Source organism: Mesoplodon mirus (genome assembly GCF_964341445.2).
Source record: "Mesoplodon mirus genome assembly, chromosome: 17".
Lineage (NCBI taxonomy): Eukaryota > Metazoa > Chordata > Mammalia > Artiodactyla > Ziphiidae > Mesoplodon > Mesoplodon mirus.
In genome coordinates, this window is record NC_138993.1 from 63,586,204 (window position 1) to 63,607,133 (window position 20,930).

The window sequence follows — 20,930 nt, forward strand, 5'->3', positions numbered from 1 at the left end:
TGCTGCAATGAACATTGGTGTACAAGTATACCTGTTTGAGATCTGGCTTTCAATTCTTTGGGATATATACTTAGGAGTAGAATTGCTGGCTTATATGGTAATTCTATGTTTAAATTTTTGAGGCCCTATCAAACTGATTTCAAACAAGATCAGCAGCTCAGAAAAGAGATCCTGGCATAGAGATAAGGAATTGAAATTGGAAAAAAAAAAAAAGATGGTAATTAAAGCGATGAGAGTAGATGACACTTCTTAGGAGGGTTTCTGAGGCTGGCAACTACAGGGATAATTCTTGCAGCGGAGGCAGAATGGAAACAGATGGCGGCAAGTTGAGTATAGAGCAGGGAGGAAAGGGCAGCTTTCAGAGGGCTCTTGGAGACCAAAAGCTTTCAACTTAGCCGATTTCTTTTCTAAGGTTGTTCTTTTTTTTTTTTTTTAAGACAATTTTTTTAGAGTTTTATCACAAAATTGAGAGGGAGGTACAGAGATTTCTCATATACTCCCTTGTCCCTACATATGCATAGTCTCCCTCATTATCAACATCATTCACCAGAATGGTGCTTTTTTTTGTTGTTGTTGTTTTTACCAAGGATGAATCCAAATTGACATACCATAATCACCCCAAGGACATAGTTTATCTTAGGGTTCACTCTTGGTGTTATATATACATTCTGTGGGTTTGGATAAATGTAAATTGACATATGGACATCATCATATTATCATACAGGGTATTTTCACTGCCTGAAAGATCACAAAAATATGTGCAAGAACAAATGACACAGAACAAGTGTTTTTATTTTGTCAGCTACCCTCAATGACCAAACTCCATCACAGACTATTTGCTCTCAGTTGGTCCCATTTTCTGCCTGTAACTTCCTACAGTTGCCTCCCTGAGATCTTACCCCTGCTCCCTTCGGCCCTCTCCCCTCTCCATTTTCTCTAGAGCTACAGGCTACCTCCAAGAAGCATTTCTTCCCTACACACCTAAGACCAGGGGACCATCATTTCAGTCGATCTCACTCAACTCTAGTCCCTGGGCCTCACACTGAGCCCAGCTCTGGCTCAACCTATTTCGACACAGCAGAATTCTGCAATTACAGTGTTCGGCCTCAGTTTGTGTTTCACTCCTGTTTGGCAAATCCCCTTACTAATTTTCAATCTGCTTACTACACTTTTCCCAGTCTCCACATGCCCCAGGCCCTTATGCTACTCCTATAGCCCTCCTTCAACCACCTCGGAGTTAATAACCTTGCTTCCTACTCCACAGAGAAAACAAGGCACCAGTCACACACTGAGGCCAGGAAGCTGGGCATAGTCTTTGACCCTTTTCCTTTCCTGAATGTAATATCCAATCAGTTACCTTTTCAAATCATCTTAAAGTCTTTAGGGAAGAGAGGAACTAAAAATACATGATAATCAAGAATTTAAAAAAATTTTTTACAGCAAAACAAAAATATACATTACTTTTAAAAAAGCCACATTATACATTAATAAAGTACTGATAAGTTTATAAATAAAATCATTTTAAACAGTAAATACATGATAAAATTTCTCTGATACAAGATTACTTACATAGTTCAATGACCAATTTTGAAAATATAAAAACTACATCCTTCTTTTAAAAAATATTTAACTTAATTGTACAAAATTATCAAATAAAAAGTGCTAGATATCCTTCCATTTGTTCCATTTTTAAAGCAATTATAGCACATCAGACCTTAAAAAGATAAATTAGGGCAAAAGGCTCATCCTACACTGCCTAAAAAACTTCAGACTGTCTAGGCAGTGGGAAAGGATGGGAAGCTGAGTTCAATGCCAGTGAAGGCTGTCATCTGCCCAGAGCTATTACCTGTCCTTGTTCTCAGAACCAGGAGATTCCTCCTTCCTGGCCCACACCTACAGAAGAGTCTTTCTATGCTTACTGGTTCCTAATTTTTAGGAGAAAAGGTTTCTGAAAGAATTCTGGTATTTAAATCCTATGCTAATACTGAACCTCTTCTAAAGACTGAGGCATTTTACATTTGACTTTTATACAAACAAGTATACAAAAGTACACAAATGGACATCGCTTGATTTCATATCATTTGTTGAGGTAGGATACGTTTCTTCTTTCTCTGCAAACTGTCCCAATTACACAAATGGTGTCTGTACTGGAAAGGGTTCTAATGCCTTTTCTGCATCCTTCCAGTTGTGAAAATTCTCTCTGTACCACTCAACTGATCAAACAAAAAGGCAAAAATAAACAACTAAACATCAGTTAGCCAATGTTTACTGAGTTCCTGCTCAGTAAGAAAAGCCTTGCCCGTCAGCTAATGTGTAGGCAAGGATTGCCTGATGATGAAAACAATTTGATTTTGAACGAACCAATGATGTTAATCAGAAGACATTTCATCACCTGAAAACGTAGATGTACAAATCAACAATTTTTTTTCTTTTTAACTTCAAAAGTCCTTCAATACTGAATTTGCTGGTACAAGTATTAAAACATTCTAATTTTAGGGAATTCAGGGGGGAAAGGGAGATAAGTCACTTGTACTGGTTTTAAAGTCATAGGAAAAAAAGTGTAGTATTTTGTTCATGTAAACATCACAAGGCTGCATGATAGGCACAGTGAGATGATGTCAACTTCCTTTTGTTAATATGTAAAATTACTTTATGTTGCTATCCTATTAATAAAGTTTTTTTAGTTGAAAAATAATAAATTATCTTTGAATTTGCTTTTTTTTTGGCTGCACTATGTGCGCAGCTTACCAAATCTTAGTTTCCTGACCGGGGCCCACAGCAGTGAAAGCATGGAGTCCTAACCACTGGACCACCAGGGAAGTCCCTGAATTTGCTTTTCAAAATTCGATACAAATATTTTGTATGTCAAGCTCTGAACTGAGACTTTTTCCTACACTTGGGTATCTTTTCTCTTGAGTACATTTCTAAACAGAATTTAACATATGCACAGACTATATACACACTTATTTTAATGACTATTTCTGCACATACTAAATTTGCTTCCTATTTGTTTGTTTCAGTATAAAAAGACTCAAGATGCTCAAAGACGGCAACTGTCTCTATTTCACCAAATCTCAGATGCCTGATCTTAAGATGGACCATTACTTTACATATTAGTAAGAAAGAAAAAGAAAGAAAAAAAGTTGAAATAGTAATTATAAGACACTAGTGATTGTAAAACACATACCTCTCAAGGATGTGAAAAAATGTGCGTCTGAGAATCAATGAAATAGGTATCTGATAAATGCTAGTAAGACAAAGGAAGCCTAATCAGAAGTTAGTCTATGAAATTCAGGATACTGAATTACTAACGTTAGAAATACATTAAATGTAAAAGTTTGAAAAGTGAAAGTGATTCACCACGACACTGTTTGTAGTGTCCTAAAATAAATTCCTGTGCCTTAAAATTTTTCTGATTCTCCCCCTCCCCCAAAGGATCAATTCATAACATACTTGTTTTCTTTATTCCTTCTTTCCAAGGCACTTTAGGTCTCCATCCTAAGCCATGTATTTTTTCTGATTTCATTGGATATCTCATGTCATTGGTAGGTCTTGGAAAACAAAACAGATTTACAATGATACTGTGGATATATATTTACAAATGTATTTATTTATTTATTTTTGGCCCTGCTGCACAGCTTGAGGGATCTTCGTTCCCAGACTAGGGATTGAACTCAGGCCCTCGGCAGTGAAAGCATGGAGTCCTAACCACTGGACCACCAGGAAATTCCCTATTTACAAATTTAAATACTAAGAGAAATCATGTGTGTCCATAATTCAAATTTTCTCTCAAAAAATTCTCCCTGATGACACACTTATATATTTGTAAAATAAAGTATATGTTAAACATCATTTATAATCCAGAAGCCTAGCCCTCACTGTGGCTTATCTTTTTCTCATTTCAACCACAATCTAGGTATGAATGCAATGTCTCATACCTAAATGTTTGATGAATGAATGAATAAATACACATAAACTTGTTAGGACTCATGTTCCATGCCCTGGGTCTGGTAGTTTATATACATTATAAATTAAATTTTAAAATACTTCCATAAGCAAGATATTATTATCCCTATTTCACACTCAAGGAAATCTCAGACTTGGAAAGGGTCAATAACTTTCTTTAAGTCACACAGCTAATAATAATGCTACAGTTTGTTGTTATGACATTTATAATCAGGAAAAAACATTTTAGCAGAAAACTCAAAAAAGATAAACTTTTCTGGGTAAGTCCATACATTTTATAATCTTATAAGTACCTAAGATTTCACAACATTTCCCCAATGTTTTAACTTGTTACTCACCTATCATTAACATAATCAACCCAGTTTTCCATTTCAGACTCTGAATTGGTCTCTTTGATCTGTCAAAATGGAGAAGACCTTCAAGTCAAATTATAAAGTGAGACCAGAGAATAAAATGGTATTCAACAACTGATTCAAAAGACAAGAAAAACAACCTCCTCCAAGTGGGGAAGACAGCTAAGATGAATAGCATTTTATTAACACTTTCCATACTTTATAACCTGAATTCCATCTGAAGCTCAGAGAGAATACACATTATATAAACTATAGGAGAAAATGATTTTTTTTGGCTTTTGGTTATTACTGTGTGATATTGCGATTTAAAATAAGAAATATATATTTGGTGTTCATCCCTGCTCCTGGCACAGAGTTCCTAAAACCTTTGGAATTTCCTGGTGATGAGAGATAAAGGTGTCTTTTGCTGTTCATAAGTTCCTTTCAACCACACCAGAGTTCAGGTTAATACGCGATTTTTGGAAAGCGCCTAAGGATGAAGACTGCTTGCCAAGGGAACCAACCATGTGATTGGAGAGATGGAGCTCAGCCTCCCTGCCCCCACCCCCAGGGAGGGGAAAGGGACCAGAAGTGGGACTAATCATCAGTGGCCATGATTCAATCAATCATGCCTACTTAATGAAGCCTCCATAAAAACCCAAGAGGAGAGCTTCCAGGCTGCTGAACACATGGAGGTGCTGGGAAGGTGGCACACCCAGAGAGGGCAGGAAGCTCCACACCCTTTCCCTCATATCTTGCCCTATGCATCTCCTCCATCCTTTGTAATAAACTGGTAATCTAGAGGGTAAACTGTTTTCCTGAGTTCTGTGAGCCCCTGTAGCAAATAACCTCAGACTTATACCTCGTTGATCAAAAGCACAGGTGACAGCCAGGTCTCGGGGTTGACATGTGAAGTGAGGGCAGTCTTGTGAGACTGAGCCCTTAACCTGTGGGATCTGACACCATCTCCAGACAGATAATGTCAGAATTGAGTTAAATTGTAGGACACCGAGCTGGTGTCTGAGAATTGCTGGGCGTGGAAAACTCACATGTTTGGAGGACAGAGTGTTCTGTGAGTAGTGTAAAAGGAAAACAAGTTTTTTCCATTCGTTCAGTCGCTCTTTTTACTGAATCCTGAGATTTATAGTCGATGCTCACTAGTAAATAAAAACACTCATAACTATTATCTATATATCAATGTTCCTTGATTCCAGGACACACAATTTAACATTCGATGTTCTGAAATTGAATATGTCTTATAATGGGTATGCACATTTAACGTTGTGGAATTTTCTTCCTGAAAAGCTGTGACTAAATGAGTGATGCAGTTTCAAATAATGACACATCTCAGCATACATATGGAATTATAAAGTTCCTTTTTTTACTGGTTCACTTTTCAAATGAGTAAACTGTAAATTGTTGATTTTGACAAAATTAGTGATTACTGTCACTAATGTAGTGCCAATTTTGAAAATACTACCCTTTAATAATATATACATACCAGTTGTATTAGTTCTTTGGCAAGCTGGAGAACTGACATTTCAAAATTGGTTCCAATGTTATAAATTTCACCTGGTTTTCCCTTTTTGAGGACAGTGAGAAATGCTTCTACTACATCAGTAGCATAAAGGAAGTTTCTTGTTTGAAGCCCTGATCCATGAATGCAGCTAAAAAGATGAAATGAAAGGGAATCATAAAGTGTAAAAAAAAAGTAAGCTCTCCCAAACCAGGGTAAGGCAATGATTGGGTACAATTCCAGAGAAGGCAATTCCCATGAAGATCCTAGACATCTCTTACTGAAAATACAAATTCTCACGACTTCCAGATTTTATCCATAATTCTTAACTGACCTCCAAACCCACTGTGGGTGCTCACTAGGAAGTGGCAAACATGTAAGTGACCCCTGCAGAAATATTTATTCATCAATTTTGTACCTTAAGTTCACTTTGAAGACTATGTACAGTTCAGTCAAATCTTTTGAAAAAGTAAAATTATATAAAGATAGATGACAAATTTTAATGCTATAACTCAAAGTTTTAGGATGGATTATTTAAGAATTAAAATTATCTTAGTAATCAAATTATAAAGATGAATTATACATTATAATTATTTTTAAGACTATTACACTGACTGTAGAAGGAATTCTTAAATTTGTTGGGACATTAAATCCTAAGGCCTCCAACTCTAACACTTTATGATTTTCAAGAAAGACTGACACTAAATACTCTAGCATACAAGAAAAACATGGGTACAAAGGTAAATAACATACCATTTCCTGTTGTGTTGAAGTAAAGATATAAATTTTGGAATAACCTAAAAGAATATTTAAATCATCATTTCAGACTTTGGAAATTCATTCATTAATATAAACCTGGACTCATCATAAGATTAAAAGATTATTATTGTTAAGAAATACACTTATGGGCAAATTCTAATTCTTATCAGGAGTTCAAGAAACACTTATTATAATTTTGATAAGTAAAAGAACTGTAAGAATCGTTTCCTATTTCACAAATACCAGTTATTTGCTAGATAAAAATGAAGATAAAATGATATAAATAGTGAAAAAGTTCAGAAAAAATCTTCCTGAACAGTTTGCTCTCACTGCAAGCTCACTTTTGTGTTGATTTCATACGAGCAGGAATCATATACTTTTTACTTTACATACAGCACCTATTCAATAAGTGCTTGTGAAATTAATAAAAAGTAATTCCAGTGCCACTGGATTCAAAGAAAATTTATGCTAAACGTGGTGAGATAAGAAATTATTAAATTTATAATAAGTGTTAAAAAATTAAGCCAAATATATATTAATATCAGCAGATCATGATATGGCCCTTTCCTTTGGGCAGAGAGATCAAGGCAACCAGCGGCTAAGAAGTGAGAAAACCCAGCTCTAAATTTCGGCAGTGAGATATACGTGTAACTGATTCACTCTGCTGTACACCTGCAACTAACACAACACTGTAAATCAACGATACTCCAATAAAAATTTTAATAAGTAAATTTAGGCAGTGAGACTAGTAGTTACTTAACGTTGGGCTTAATGATACAGAATCAACCACACACATTTTCAGCCTTTTAACTACATTTCTTTATTTGCTAAACTACTTTCTGGACGACATTCAGGCCTGCAACAATACGGAGGAGCTGGGGAACAGCTAATCGGCTGCCTTTAAGACAAGTTTATGTACAAGCTTCCTGCATCACTCTCTAGCGTCTACGTTTCTGTACAGCCTGACATATGGTCTGACTGCATACTAGGAAGGAGTCTTCACTGGTGTGACAGTAATGATGGGAGCACTCTATAGTGTTTTAGCATCCTGCAAAGTACAAGGCATTTTCACATACATCATCTCACTGGACTCTTCAAAATCCTCCCTAAGTATTATCATTACCCGTCAATTTAAAGACAATGCTCAAAGGACCTAAGGTCATCCCAGCTGGTGAGTATCAAGTTGAGACTTAGACTCAAGTTTTCAAACTCTAAACATGATGAGATTTGTATGTGGCCTATAAAGTATTTATAATTACGGTTAATTGCAACATAAATTCTTTGGACAAATAACTGAAGAGAGATTATTTTAAATAATGAGAAGTTACAATCACTAAAACACATCAGGAATTCAAAAGTAAAATGTACCTTTTCTGGATATTGATGTGGTCCATAAACATTACTGCTTCGTGTGATGACAACTGGAAACTTAAGAGAGAGTTCAACATGAAGGTAATGGAAGCGTCCAATAATAATGATTATCTAAAGATAAGCAGTTTTAACATATGGGCACTTTTGACTGCATAATTCCACACACCTTAAGGACAGAAGCAAAGGGATTTTTTTTTTCTAATGTAAGGTTCCTGAAAAGACAGGAGAGGACGGGATTCAGATAAAGGCAGAGGTTCCAAAAGGAAGAAGAGGAATAGTCTCTTCACTGGGACAAGGGAAGGATGAATACAGATGGAGGCGGGTTTCCAGGTCTGACAGCAGGAAATTAAGGACGTTTCTACCTGATTATTTCAGAGACCACCTGAGATGTTAAACTTCAAGTTGGCTTTCTCTGTTGGACCAACCCTTACAAATAAAAAGAGCGTCCGTGGAGGGAAAAGACCAATGTTACTGGAACACAAAAGGCTAGAGAAGCTGAAGCAATTCCTTGGCTTGCCTTTCTGACCCAGTCCCTAATAACTCTGGAAGATCGGTGGGAAGCCAAGTGCAGGGGTTCCAGCTGATGATTCATAGTGGGCAAGGCTCCTGCATGGACACTGACACAGCCACTGGGGTAAACCTATCTCCCTTTCACGAGGGGCCGAGAGGAGCAGCGGCTGGTAAGGGAATCTGCCCTCCCTCTCCCTTCCTTCACTCAGAGGACTCCTGGGAATCAGGACATTCCAACAGGGCTTTTCACTCTGGCTGTAACACTCTACCTATTAGTGAAGCAGAAGAAAACATATACATAAATTATTCCTTTAAATGATGAACTGGAATAGAAGAAGTAGTTCCCTGCTTTGTCCACACAATATTGGAAATCAGTTTTTAAAATTCCTTAATATATAACTTTCCTTAATCTATGTCTGCCATCCTAAAAATGAAACGTTGCTAATGCTAACTTGGAGTTTTAACACCGAAGTCCAAAGAAAAATGATTCTAGAGTTTCTGAGGTCAGTTCTTACCCTGTATCGTTCCCAGTAAGACTGTACAAAACACTCAGCAGCTGCTTTAGATGATGCGTAAGGATTTGTAGGTTGCTTGGGAGAAGATTCATCAAATTCCTAATTTTAAAAAGATATATTAAAAAAATAAGTATTATGTATACTTTCTAAGTAGAAAAATTGGAGAACATATTACAAACTTGAAATGTAAATCAGCACATTTAAAAAACATTTATCGAGGACGTCCCTGGTGGTGCAGTGGTTAAGAAACGCAGGGGACACAGGTTTGATCCCTGGTCCAGGAAGATCCCACATGTCGTGGAGCAACTAAGTCAGTGCGCCATGACTACTGGGCCTGCGCTCTAGATCCCGCAAGCCACAACTACTGATCCCACGTGCCGCAACTACTGAGACGCGCGCACCTAGAGCCCACGCTCCGCAACAAGAGAAGCCATCGCAGTGAGAAGCCCGTGTACCGCAAGGAAGAGTAGCTCCCACTCGCCGCAACTACAGAAAGCCCGCAGAGCAACAAAGACCCAATGCAGCCCCCTCACAAAAGAAAAATTTATTGAAACCCAACTATGTGCCTGGCATTTTTCAAAGCACTTTACATGTAGTGACTTCTTTAAAGTTCACAACAACCCTGTAAGGCAGGCAGACAGCACAGCAAGTGCAAAGGCCCTGAGACAGACTGTGTCCAATGGAACTACAAGGAGGCTAGTGTGAGGGAAGAGAAATATGAGATGAGGTCTGAAAGCCAGAGGCCAGAGCATGTGGAACCTTGAAGGCCACTGTCAAAACACTGATGGGTTTTGATGAGAGTAATATCATGGTCTGACTTATATTTTAAAAAGCATTCTGGCTACTGTGTCAGATCTGATGTAGGCTGACAGGAGTACAAGAAGGAAGAAGCTTACCTGATAAAAATTGCAAAGAGAGTTTGCGAATGGCTGTTCCTCAGAAGTGGGATTGGGCACTGAGGAGAAGTGGTCAGGGTCTGCTTTTTCTCATTATAAGTCTTTTCAAACTACTTGGCTTTTTTTCCACTACGTACGTGTTTTGGTAAATAAATGCATTTAAAAAATAAAACAAAACAAAATGAGGTCATTGTAAACACTGACTATGAAAAATACAGACTGGAGAATGGAGCCTCTCTTTGCATAAAAAGTATAATGTTTACAAATGATTAACAAAGGAGAACAGATTCCAGTTTCTACAACAATTTCACACTCACTCCTTGACAGTACAATATGCTTTGCTGAGCAGAAGAGAAGGGAGACAGGCCTTATGCTGCAGCGTAACTTACACATGCTTTGGCCCATGGGAATGACATTCATGATGTAAGACCGGGTGATCAGGGAAAAGCTGCTGCTCGCTTGCAAAATATGTCGGTCAAATTACATATATAAATCTGTACCAGACTAGGTTGTGGTTCCCCATCTGGGGTGGTATTATTTGATTTGAACAGAAGACACAATGGAATAATATTCTGGGGAGTCCCATAAGTGTGTATAATCAGAAGGTAAAAGAGTAGGTTTTCATAAGGCAGGTTTGTATGGTGGTGCAGGGTAAGTAGGTGAAACAGTCATTTTCTTTTTATAACATCTGTTTTATTTATTTATTTATTTTTGGCTGCGTTGGGTCTTTGTTGCTGCACGCGGGCTTTCTCTAGTTGCGGTAAGCGGGGGCTACTCTTTGTTGCGGTGCGCAGGCATCTCATTGCAGTGGCTTCTCTTGTTGTGGAGCAAGGGCTCTAGGTGCGCAGGCTTCAGTAGTTGTGGCGCAGGGTTTCCCTAGTGGCTCAGTGGTTAAGAATCCTCCTGCCAATGCAGGGGACATGGGTTCGAGCCCTGGTCTGGGAAGACCCCACATGCTGCGGAGCAACTAAGTCCATGCTCCACAGTTACTGAGCCTGTGCTCTAGAGCCCATGAGCCACAACTACTGAGCCCACGTGCTGCAACTACTGAAGCCCACGCGCCTAGAGCCCGTGCTCTGCAATGAGAAGCCACCGCAATGAGAAGCCCGCGCACTACAACAAAGAGTAGCCCCCGCTCGCCACAACTAGAGAAAGCCCGTGTGCAGCAACGAAGACCCAATGCAGCCAAAAATAAATAAATAAATATTAAAAATTATTTTTTAAAAAAAGTAGTTGTGGCGCATGGGCTCAGTAGTTGTGGCACACGGGCTTAGCTGCTCTGCAGCATGTGGGATCTTGCCAGACCAGGGCTCGAACCCGTGTCCTCTACATTGGCAGGCGGACTCCTAACCACTGCACCACCAGGGAAGTCTGAAACAGTCATTTTCTAAGCTCACCTTATCAAGACTGCCTCCATAGACCTCATCTGTGCTGACATAAATAAATTTCTCCACTCTGGCTTCATGAGCAGCACTTACCAAAACGTGAGTGCCATAAACATTAACATACGTAAACTCAAAGGCACGGACAAATGAAAGATCTAAAAAAAAGAAGAAAAAGCTAGAATTCCGCTCAAGGGACAAAGCAAATACTAAACAGTAGACTCAGGCTTAAGGAAAGCTCTATTCACTTTTCTTCATTCACCACAACTGCAACGGTGTTAAACATAACATAAGGTGCGTTGCTATTTATGATTTCTTTAAGCCCAAATTACACAGTACATGTGAATTCTTAGAACCTAGAAAATTATCAGTGCTATATTTGCAGGAAACTTTTGTTTTTAATTCAAAAAAGAAATGATACATCTAAAATTCAAAATGCTCTTAAATTTAAAAAAATTTTGGAACTAAAAGGTAGGAGGGTTTGCTTTGCTGGTATCAAGAATTATTATAAAGTTACAGTAATTACAGTGTGGTAATGGCATAAGGATAGACAAAGACCAATGGAACGGAACAGGAGCCCAGAAACAGAACCACGCATATATGGGTACTTGATCTCCAACAAAGGTGGCAATGGGGAAAGGTTGATTCTTTCAATAAATGGTGCTGGGTCAAACTGATATTCACATGGGGAAAATATCTGAATGTAGAAGGCAAAACAATAACTTTTATGAAAAGAATATAAGAGAATATCTCCACGACCTTGGAGGTAGGAAAAGAGTTCTTACACAGAACACAAAGAGCACTAACCATAAATGAAAAAGCTGATAAACTGGACTACACTGAAAGGAAGAATTTCAAATCATCAAAAGATATCATTAAGAAAGTGAAAAGGCAGGGAAATTCCTGGCAGTCTGGTGGTTAGGACTTAGCACTCTCACTGCCAAGGGCCTGGGTTCAATCCCTGGTTGGGGAACTCAGATCGCACAACATAGCTGAGGTGTGGTAAGGTGAGGTGACGTGAGTTGAGGTGGGGTGAGATGAGATGAGATAAAATAAAATAGAAAGGAAGTGAAAAGGCAAATCACAGATTGGAAAAAAGGTAGTGGAAAAGGTTTGAATTCAGAATATATAAAGGACTTATAAAAATCTGTAAGGAAAAAACTGACAACCCACTTGAAAATGGTAAACAGACTTACACAGGAACTTTCTAAAGAGATATACAAATAGGAAAGGGAGGAGGATATCCAGTAAACAAATGCAAAGGTTTTTAACATCATTAGTAATCAGGGAAAATATAATAAAACCACCAAAGATTGACAACAGGAAGTACTGGTAAGCATCTGATAAACTGTAGGAAGGAAAACCACTTTATCATTAACCAAGGGGAAGGATTTGTTCTACCAGATATGAAAACACTACATTAGTCAATATACTGTGTGATCAGCACAGGCAGAGACAGATAGACAAATGGGGAGTTGAGAAACAGATACTCATATAGATGCTTGATACATGACAGCGCAGTGGAAACTGGTGAACTTTCCCATAAGTGGTAGAGGTCCAACTGGTATTCAAATAGAAAAAAATGAAATTGGATTCTTATCTCATACTGCATATAAAAATGAGTTTCAGATGGATTACAAATATAAATGTGAAAGGCAAAACTATAAAGCTTTTCAAAGATAACACAGAAGAATATCTTCATGACCTTGGGGTAAAAGAGAATTTCTTAAGACCTAAAAAGCATTAACCATACCATAAAAGATATATAAATTCACTGAGAATTTATATAAGAACATCTGTTCATCAACACACACTAGCAAAAAGATGAAAAAATAAGCCACAGAGTGGGAGAAGATATATATAATACACATAACAAAGGACTAGTATCCAGTATGTGTGTGTGTGTGTGTGTGTGTGTATACACACACACACACACACACACATATATATATACACACACATATATATATTCCAACAAATCAATGAGAATTTATTTAAAATTTTTAAAATGGGCAAAAGAGGGGCCTCCCTGGTGGCGCAGTGGTTGAGAGTCCGCCTGCCGATGCAGGGGACACGGGTTCGTGCCCCGGTCTGGGAGGATCCCATATGCCGCGGAGCGGCTGGGCCCGTGAGCCATGGCCGCTGAGCCTGCGCATCCGGAGCCTGTGCTCCGCAACGGGAGAGGCCACAACAGTGAGAGGCCCGCGTACGGAAAAAAAAAAAAAAAATGGGCAAAAGATTTCAACAGCATTTCACAAAAGAAGAAACTGAAATTATTAATAAACATATAAAAAGTACACAGCTTCATCAGTAATCAGGGAAATACAAATTAAAACCACAATCAGATGCCACTCTACACACTACTCAGATTGACAAAAATGGAAAAGACTGACAAAACTAAGCTTTGGTGAGATCTAGAGTAACGAAGGTCTCATATACTCCTGCAGGAGAAGAAACTGGTATAACTGCTTTGGAATACAGTTGGAAATTATCTCCATGTTGAAGTGTGCAGATCTTACAATTCCAGTTATATATTGAGAGAAATGTGTATTTATGTGTACCAAGATGCATGTGTAAGAATGCTCATGGTAGTATTGTTCAAAATTGCTCCAACGTGCAAACAATCCAAATGTCCATCGACAGTAAAACAGACACAGGAATTGTGGTATATACTTAGAATGGAATAGTGTATGTCACTGACAAGGAACAAATTATACCTACACCCAACTGCATGGATGAATCTACAAGGATGAAAAAGCAAGACCAAAAACCCTCCATGTTATTTTATATACGCATTTTTATAAAATCTAAAAACAGGCAAAACTAACCTATACTGTTTAGAGATAAATACAGAGACAGTAAAACTGCAGAGAACACCAAGGGAAATTATAACTTAAAAGTCAGGTAATAAGGCAGTAGTAATACTCCTACTAAAGAGGGTTCAGCAACATTCTTTTGTTTAGGTGATGGCTACATGAGTATTCACATTATCATTATTCATTTAACCTTACTTCTAAATTCTTCTGAATATATATTACATTTCACAATATAAAATGTTAGACAAATTATTAGAAGGTATCTTAGGACAAAACAGTACAGATAATAATATAATGTTCAACTGGGTATCTACCACCCACCTTAAGAAAAACAACATAAAAATACAGCTGAAGGCCCATTTCCCCAGAAGTCATCACTATTCTGGATTTGGCTAAACTCAGTTTTAAGATAACATTCAAGGTTGCATTTTACCCTACGCTAACACAAGGGATCTGAATGGTGCCAAGTATCTAGATGACAGAGTGACTACGGGCTTTTCTGGTAAAACATGGTCTATGTTCTTTCACATACATTAAGTACCTACTTGTTCAACCCCGTTATTGGACCTTGATTTTGGCTAGTTAGCCACTGGAAAAAAACATTTGCCCATCATTAAACAACGCTTACCTACATGTGTTTGTGCAGCAAAATGTAGTACTATGTCTATTTTCTCTGTTTCAAAAAGTAGTTTCACAAAGTGAGAATCACATATGTCACCCTATATAAAAAAACAAACATGAAAAAACTAAGTTTCATTGAGCACTCCCAACCATAATAACCATTTTACTTCATGAACAAAGACATGATAAGAAAAAAAATTAATCCCCCCCCCAGGTATAAAAGAGAATATCTTGAAAATTCAACTGAGGGGTCGAATACAGTAATGAGGTATTTCTTCAGCATCCTAGGATACCAGACATTCAATTCAATTATGTTTTTGCAAATAAGTGTCTAAAACAGTATTTTTTTGAGCACCAACTACTTCTGTGGACTGTGCTAGCTTTTTTTCTTAACATTCTTGCCAACCTAAGGCAACTATGTTAGCAGGAAAAAATTTAAACATACTTTTAAAAGTTTGAGATAACCACTGTTGAAATATATTCAAAGTAAGTATAACAACTGAAATGATGGATTTCACCACAACTAAGTAAACTTATGAGTATTTTTAATGTTATATGTACATTTAGTTCTAAAAACACGTATTCTCAACAATTCTTCAGTGACTAAAGGAGACACTTTCAGATAAAAGAAAAAAATTATGAAATGTTTGCTTAGTATATTCTTTAAGATTTGTGGTTAAAAAGAGAGTTTATAGAATCACTTAAAAAACATAAATCATAAGGTAGTTTCATTTGACATTAAAATTTCCCTTTCTGAATGAGTGACCTGGCTGCTCGGTTTATACTTTGAACTACCATGGGCTTGTATCGTGGGGTTTTTGACTACTGACTGGCCTGAGTAATACCCTACTTTATACCAATCTCTTTAAATACCAGCAAGGCCTTATGAAAAAGGCTAGTGAGGACCTAAAAATCACACATCATGGAATTTCAGTCAGCTACTCACAGATCTGCCAAGGCACCAAAAATAACATGTAGCGTTATATGCAGTATCAATCTACAAGTAGTATTCTCTATAGCACATGGTACTTCTGGAAATTAAAAAGGTCTTTAATAAGCGTGCTTCCAAGCCCATATTACACAAGTTTACAAAGTAGAAAGATATAATGTCTAAATGACTAAAGAGGCACAGTATAAAATAATTATATAACTATAAGAATACTTCCATACCTGTATAAATTTGTAATTTTGTTTATTAGAAATGGTTTCAAGATTCTTCAGGCTTGCACAGTAATCCAGCTTAAAATAAGTAAGGATGGGGGAAAAACAACACAAAAAGTGATAATAGCTTTTCCTATAAAATATCAATTTACTTAAAATACTATAGATTTCTGATAACACAAAAACCCATCTTCTTAAAGTGTTTGCTCTCAGTGTTTCTAGAAGTTACTGATATCTTAAAAGTAAAAAACAAAAAATATGTAGTTTTGTTACCTTTTCAAAATACAAAAAAATTAAATTTTATAAGACCCCCCCCTTTAAAAAATTTTCCTGCCCAGATTTGCCTTCAGCCACTGGGGGCTGTAAGAGTTCACCATTCCTTACTGAAAAGGAATTAGTGATTGAATACAATTACACCTGTGTTACACATATTGTAACTCATTATGCTTTTCCCTGAGTTAACTGTTGGTAAATCAGTGTATACAGATGGAGGAAAAAATTACTGCCCATGATATTATGGCAAGCAAAAATTATTAAGACTTACAGATTATTTTTTGTCTCTATATATTTTTTACTATTATGTTTCATAAAATTAAGGTAACTATTGTATCTTGTGTTTAAAGTCAACAACACAGTGATTACCAATCATGGCTTTCAGAATCTCCAGGGAACTTCCAATTATTACAGAAAAATTCTCAAAACTAAATTAATTTATGTGCACTTTAGTTTTTAAAATAAATATATAATTTTCAGGAGGTGGCAGTTATAAAATCATATAATAAAATAATCAGAGTATCTCAATGCCAATAAAGGTTAATAATCACAAGATTACACTAAATACTGAATTCAGAGTGAAGATTTTCTTTTAGTAAAATTACTGCACTTAAAACCTTTATGTTATGGGCTATCATAACAAATTTAAAAGTTTCAAGACTTTATGTAAGATTTAAAACTGTATGAATACATGACTATATAGGCTCTTAAGCTGCTAAAATGACTAAATAAAAAACTAAAATATCAGCAGGACAGGACTCTAATACTTTTAAAAAATATAAATAAGTTTCAGCACACAGGGGTCTTTTTTTTTTAAAAAACACAGAGCTCATTTTTATAAAACTTACCTTGTCTAGATTTATGATCATATAGTTTGGATAATCTTCTACTAAGGAGACAATCACATGTGATGCACTATAGAGAAAAGCGTATCTTGTTAGCAGAAAATTTAACCTTTTCCTTAAATTCTCAAACATTATCCTAAATTGTTGAATATTAGGAAACTATTCAAAGATACCTTCAAATTGTTGCAAGATAACAGAAATGATATAATTACGCTGAATATACACACATCCACACTTTTCATTAATCTTCTCAACAGTATTGATATACAAAGTCTTACACTCCCTTTACACTATGGTGAAGAGGGAATTTACTGGTCTTGGGTATAAGAAAATAATTAACCAAATGATGCTGTCCATGCATACTTTGAGCGTGGGAGTAAAGCAGTATCATAAATACAATGGGTGGTATTCACTGCAGATGGACTTCAACGACAATGTGCCTTTTCAGAGACTGCAGGTATAACTAAAAAATTAAGCTGTTATGAGCATAGGAGTTGTCCATGTTCACAGTAGCCTACTGCAATTGCTATTTCTTAGTATAAGAATTTGGTGGTGTAAAGTGGTAAACCTAGGTTTCCAAGGCTAAGAACTGCTGAAACCATCCTGAGGTTAGTGGCACAGTGGGTTTTAAAGGACCCTGAAATGGAGCCAGAGGCATCTCTCAGTGAGATGATGCACCAGATTTTTATCATATACACCAAAACGTTGGGCTCCTAGGAACAAATCATGAATTCAGAGTTTGTACTTGACAGCCCTTTCACAGAACTTTCTAGGACGTACCTTTCCTGGGCCAGCACTGTACCACCCTTTTACGCCCATGCTCCCCTTTTCATTAAATGAAACTTGCCTGGTACCCTCCTCCAAGTCACTGTCAGATTGTTACAGGTGATCTCATATACTAATGCGGGGGGGGGGGAGCATTCTTCCAGGTGTTGAGAAAACCACAGTCTCTGCCCTCACTTGGTTTACATACTAGGGTTGGGATGCAGGCAATAAGCAAGTAAACACAAATATGCAAAACAGTTTCAGGTAGTGATAAGTGTGTTAGTTGGGAGAGGGGCTATTTTAGATAGGGTGGTCAGCTAAGGCCGGGAGGAGGTGACCTCTGCGTAAACATCTGAACTGAGTGATGCACACAGCCTAAGCAAAGGGGAAGCAAGTGCAAAGGCCTCAAAATAGGGGAAACTAGCCTCCAGGGTTCCAGGAACTGCAAGAGGCCCAGAAAAGCAAGAGGTGGAACGACAGGAGATCTGGTTTGAGCTTTGACACCTGAGAGTCTTCTAGACATGGTAAAGAGTTTGCATTTTATTCTAAGTCCAACAGGAATCTTTGGAGTGAAATTACGCACTTATTTACTTAATAAACACTGACTTGTGCGTGAGAACAGGCTTTAAGGGAACAAGAGTAGAAGCAGTGTGACCATCAGGAGGCTACAGTAGCAGTCTAGGCAAAAGCAGACATTAACAGGGGAGGAGGGTGAGAAGTGGTCTCTTTGGAAGGAGTGAGAGAAGACTTGCTGATTAAATATGGGTGTGAGAGGGAAAGAGGCTTCAAACGACTAGTGCAGGTCAAAACACCGACAGAGGATTTTTTAAAGTCTGCTGAATAAATGAAACCCTTATCATAATCCCAAAACCGGTTCATGGAGCCTATACGTCCAAGGCCTGTGTATCGTGGGCCCTGGGCTCGGGTTGGGGCAGTTGGTGCGAAGCTTACTGCAAAGGGGGCGCACTCAGAAGAGTGACAGGTACCTCTCGGGCCAGGTAGAAAGGTGGACAGTACCACAGCACTTTTGCTTCGTTTGGGAGGCGTTTAAAAGAAGTCGTTTCAAAGGAGCCACGGCACGTCTTCGCAGGCCGGGAAGTGGAGAGAAGGTGGGATGATCCTAGTCGTGCGTTAAGACCCTCCCCCTGTCAATCAGATCCCCAAAGCTGATCCCAAGTTGCCAAGGGCAAGCAGAGGCGCAGGGAAAGGTTGGGGTTTCTGGGGAGCCACTACTCTGCCAGCGGCGCCGTTACCTACATGAAACCAGCACCCCCGGTCACCAGGACCCGCTTCGCAAAGCCGTCGGGAGGACGCGAGGGCTCGGGCCGTCCCGCAGCCGACATCTCCCAGCTCAGCAGGGACTGGAACCGTAAAACGCCAGGTTTGTAGATCGTAGGGAAGTACCACCGCGACTTTTTGCGACGCGTGTCCCTCCCCCGACACGTTAACGGGGCAGGCAGCGGTCGCTTCCGGAGCTCGGGCTGACTTGTCCCCGCCCACTGACGGCTGGGCGGGGCCCCCGGGTGTGCGGGCCGCGTAGCGCCACTGAGCAGGCGCAGCTCTTCTCTGCCAACACCTCGGAGGATTGGAGTGACTAGGGTAGTTGGGAAAGCAGAGTCTTAAAGGTTCCGGGGCAAATGACACCACCGTGGATTAGGCTTTACTTAGCTACACATGTGGTCGGAGTTAGGAATGATTACCTTCTTTTCATTCTTGAACTACAGCGATCTCCACAGATTACTCACCGGTTGAGCTGAGAACTCCAGTTCTCTTAGTTCTGTTCTTGCAAACTGTGGAGATAGAAGGTTGGAATTGCAAAATGGCCTTTTACTTTCTCGTCGGCACCATTTACAGACAGTGCGGGCCGCTTGCAGTCGTGGTAAAGATGTTCCCTGGATCCTATCCTTAGATGTTTTCCTACTGTTCTCCCTCTTGCTCACCCTGCCTCAGCCTCCTTGCCCTCCTTTGGTCTTCCTTGCATTTCCCAGGCATGCTTCTTCTCTTGGGCATGGGTGCCCTTTCCTCAGATGTCTGCCTAGTTTTTACCCTCAGGTATCAGCTTGAATGCCACCCTAGTGGAGAGTCCCTCCTTGATCACTCCAGTTAAAATAGCAAGCTGTACCCGATCCCTGCCGAGCCACTTTACCCTTCTTTATTTTTCTCCATAGCCATCTTCAACATTTATGTTGAATTGCTCATTGTTACTGTTCCATGAAGGTAAGGCCTTTGTTTCGTTTCCTGCTATAATCCGAAAGCTTCAGGACCAGGCCAGGTACAGAATAAACCATCAGTAAATACTGTTTATTCAGATGAATAAATATCTTGGTTTTTTGTTTTTGTTTTCCACATAATGTGCTGGTAAAGACTAAGAAGAATGGGAATACCCAGTATATGTGGATGTGTCATTTGTTACAACCATTTTGGGGGGCCAAGTGGTAACATACATGAAAAGTTCAAATGTACACACCACTCTATGATCCCCAAATTTCATGATGTATAATATAGATAATTGCCGAAAAACATAAGTATGTTCATTGCTATAATGAAAAACTGGATACAATCTAAATGCCTACTAGTATTGTCTCACTTCTTCAATGCAATGGGCTGATATATAGCCTTTAAAAAGAATGTACCAACATGGAATGAGGACCAAAATATATTGTACTGAATGCTTACGGTTCTATCGGACCAGACTTCCCTACCCTTTATCATCTCCCCAAGTTGACCCACCCAGGCAGACCACAGGATGTGCATCTGACTCACCATAGGCTAACTGAATCCTCTTCCTGGGATTGGAATTGGACTAAGGTTTTAGCATAGTCTGGTTGCTCTTCTTGAACTCTGAGGACCTATAAAAATTTGCAACTTGTTGGTAGCTATACTCATTCAAGTGAAAGGAGGAATCAAGAAGCCTGTCTTCAGTGAGAGAGAAAAACAAAGTTGATTACGAAGAGAGGAATGAGAAGAAGAAATATTCACAGTATTCAAGGCCAATGTTCAGATTTTTTTCAGGACCAATTTTATTCCTGTCCTTGGTTTGCAAACACCACATAATTTGTAAATGCACGTCTTAAAGGATCCACCCTAAACTATTAACAAGGAGTTACCTTTGGGTATCCGTATGAGCAGGGAAAGAAGGAAATGAGGACTTCAATTTTTACTTCATCCTTTTTTTTCCCCGTACTTTTTTGACTGTGAATTT

At 38.5% G+C, this 20,930-nt stretch overlaps 1 protein-coding gene across 3 annotated transcripts; it reads right to left on the minus strand.

Moving 5' to 3' along the window:
• Positions 1-771: 771 nt before the first annotated feature.
• On the minus strand, positions 772-19,194 carry TGDS (TDP-glucose 4,6-dehydratase). 3 transcript variants are annotated; one of them, XM_082602173.1, is made up of 13 exons: positions 18,986-19,063; positions 18,715-18,873; positions 16,967-17,033; positions 15,855-15,923; positions 14,692-14,782; positions 11,263-11,405; positions 8,970-9,068; positions 7,942-8,001; positions 6,568-6,611; positions 5,800-5,965; positions 4,305-4,363; positions 3,454-3,551; positions 772-2,213 (listed from the first exon to the last, which is right to left on the minus strand). In XM_082602173.1, the coding sequence occupies exons 3-13, from the start codon at positions 16,985-16,987 to the stop codon at positions 2,128-2,130; spliced, it is 936 nt and encodes a 311-aa protein (XP_082458299.1). In that variant the 5' UTR covers positions 16,988-17,033; positions 18,715-18,873; positions 18,986-19,063; the 3' UTR covers positions 772-2,127. The 3 variants fall into 3 exon arrangements, with proteins under 3 accessions (XP_082458299.1, XP_082458300.1, XP_082458298.1); XM_082602174.1 differs by lacking the exon at positions 18,715-18,873 and having other exon boundaries at positions 18,986-19,194; XM_082602172.1 differs by lacking the exons at positions 15,855-15,923; positions 18,715-18,873 and having other exon boundaries at positions 18,986-19,192.
• Between the last annotated feature and the right edge of the window lie 1,736 nt (positions 19,195-20,930).